General features: G+C 35.5%; 1 protein-coding gene across 1 annotated transcript in view; it reads right to left on the bottom strand.

Annotated features, from left to right (window-relative positions):
- Nucleotides 1-1,712, bottom strand: part of LOC106106109 (methenyltetrahydrofolate synthase domain-containing protein) — a 14,080-nt gene that overhangs the window by 1,452 nt on the left and 10,916 nt on the right. Inside the window, exons 10-13 of the mRNA XM_013286637.1 lie at nucleotides 1,420-1,432; nucleotides 1,245-1,334; nucleotides 750-800; nucleotides 7-76 (exon numbers count right to left, since the gene is read on the bottom strand). Coding sequence (XP_013142091.1) covers nucleotides 7-76; nucleotides 750-800; nucleotides 1,245-1,334; nucleotides 1,420-1,432 — 224 coding nt within the window. The remainder of the gene's footprint in view (nucleotides 1-6; nucleotides 77-749; nucleotides 801-1,244; nucleotides 1,335-1,419; nucleotides 1,433-1,712) is intronic.

The raw sequence follows: 1,712 nt of genomic DNA on the forward strand, positions 1-1,712 counted from the left end.
TCCCGCCCAGCGACATTTCCGCCAGCGCGTTCAACACGCTGTCCATATTGATAGCAGGCGCGCTGTCACCTTCACCCTGAAATACCATCAAAATTAAAAATAACACTAACACAAAGAAACACGCATAAAAACACACATTTTACTGATTTTTGAATAATATGGAAATGATTGCCGAAGGAAAAATAATGTATTTTAAAGCCCTCTACACACGTTCATTTTTATCTGACCAATTCCGGTCAGATTAATCTGACGTGTGTAGGTGTTGTTAAATAGAAGTTTTTGAAATTAGTAAAATAAACGTATATCAATCACTGATATGTAAATTACTAGCTGTTGTTCGCGACTACGCCCGCGAGTAATTAAAAAAATAATAAAAAACATAGCATACGTTACTCACTGATTTAAACTGGGCCGATGCCCAGTAGTTTTTGAATTATTTCAATACATATAAAAATACAAATCTTTCCTCTTTACAATATTAGTTTAGATGAATATTTCTTCGCAGTAGAATCCAGGTTTTATAGGTTATACTTACATTCCATCAGTAGGAATTATTCAGTTTTCCCTACACCTTATATTTATCTGATCGATCCGACTATTCAGATAAAACTGAAAGTGTGTAGTGGGCTTAACAAACTTCTACAAGCAAGTTTTAAATTCTGTGGGTATGTTTAAAATTATCTACTACTGCACATGTTCACAACAAAAATCAACTATTTTTACAATTCTGTATTTTAAAAAGCACTTACTTTTTGAGGAACCGGCTTAAAGAAGTGGAGGTAGCAAAAACCGCGGAAGCCCTGAAAACGATAGAGTGGTTTAATGCTAATATGAATTATAAATAAACTAGCTTTTGCCCGCGACTCCGTCCGCGTGGAATTAAAATAAGCAAAAGTGAGTAGCTTATGTGTTTTTCCAGACTATCCTCTACATCTAGGCGAAATTTCACCGAGATCTGTTCAGCCGTTTAGGCTACAAACTCTAACAAACATCCTTTCGCATTTACTAAGTTTACAAATATTATAAATGTGAAAGTTTAGATGGATGGATGTTTGTTAGAGTTTGTAGCCTAAACGGCTGAATGGATCTCGATGAAATTTGCACATAGACGTTGAGGAAAATCTGGAAGAACACATAGGCTACTAACATTTGTCTTTTTGAACTCCACGCGGACGGAGTCGCGGGCGAAAGCTAGTATAGTAATATTAGTAAGATTAAATATAGTAAAACTGAAATATAATTACCTTCCAGACCATAATCTGCGGTTTAACACCGCGCTCCGACAGCGCCTGCTTGAGATCGCGGACACGCGTCGTCGGACTGATGTTGGATATCTACACAACAAACATTTAAATACACAAAAAACTGAAAAACTATTAAAACCACCTAAACTTTACAACGATATACTAAAAAAAATACCATGACAAAATTGCTTCAAAATAACTATTTAAAAATAGTTGTCGAACCTCAGTGCAGAAGACTAAAAAATCTATTTATTGTAGTATACTCTACTTTTATTTCAAATTTTAAGTCAATTGGAGATAGTAACAAATATTCATACATCCAAATAAATTTACTACAATGACAGATGTTATAGGGACAGTATGTGTATGCTCATGACCTAGTTTTTTTTTACAAGAAAAGGGAGCAAACACAGGAACACCGAGCGATGAATGACGTCACGTGTCTCAAGCCAACTCCGGCCGCGTTTT

Source organism: Papilio polytes, unplaced genomic scaffold (assembly GCF_000836215.1).
Source record: "Papilio polytes unplaced genomic scaffold, Ppol_1.0 DF822400.1, whole genome shotgun sequence".
NCBI classification, from domain to species: Eukaryota; Metazoa; Arthropoda; class Insecta; order Lepidoptera; family Papilionidae; genus Papilio; species Papilio polytes.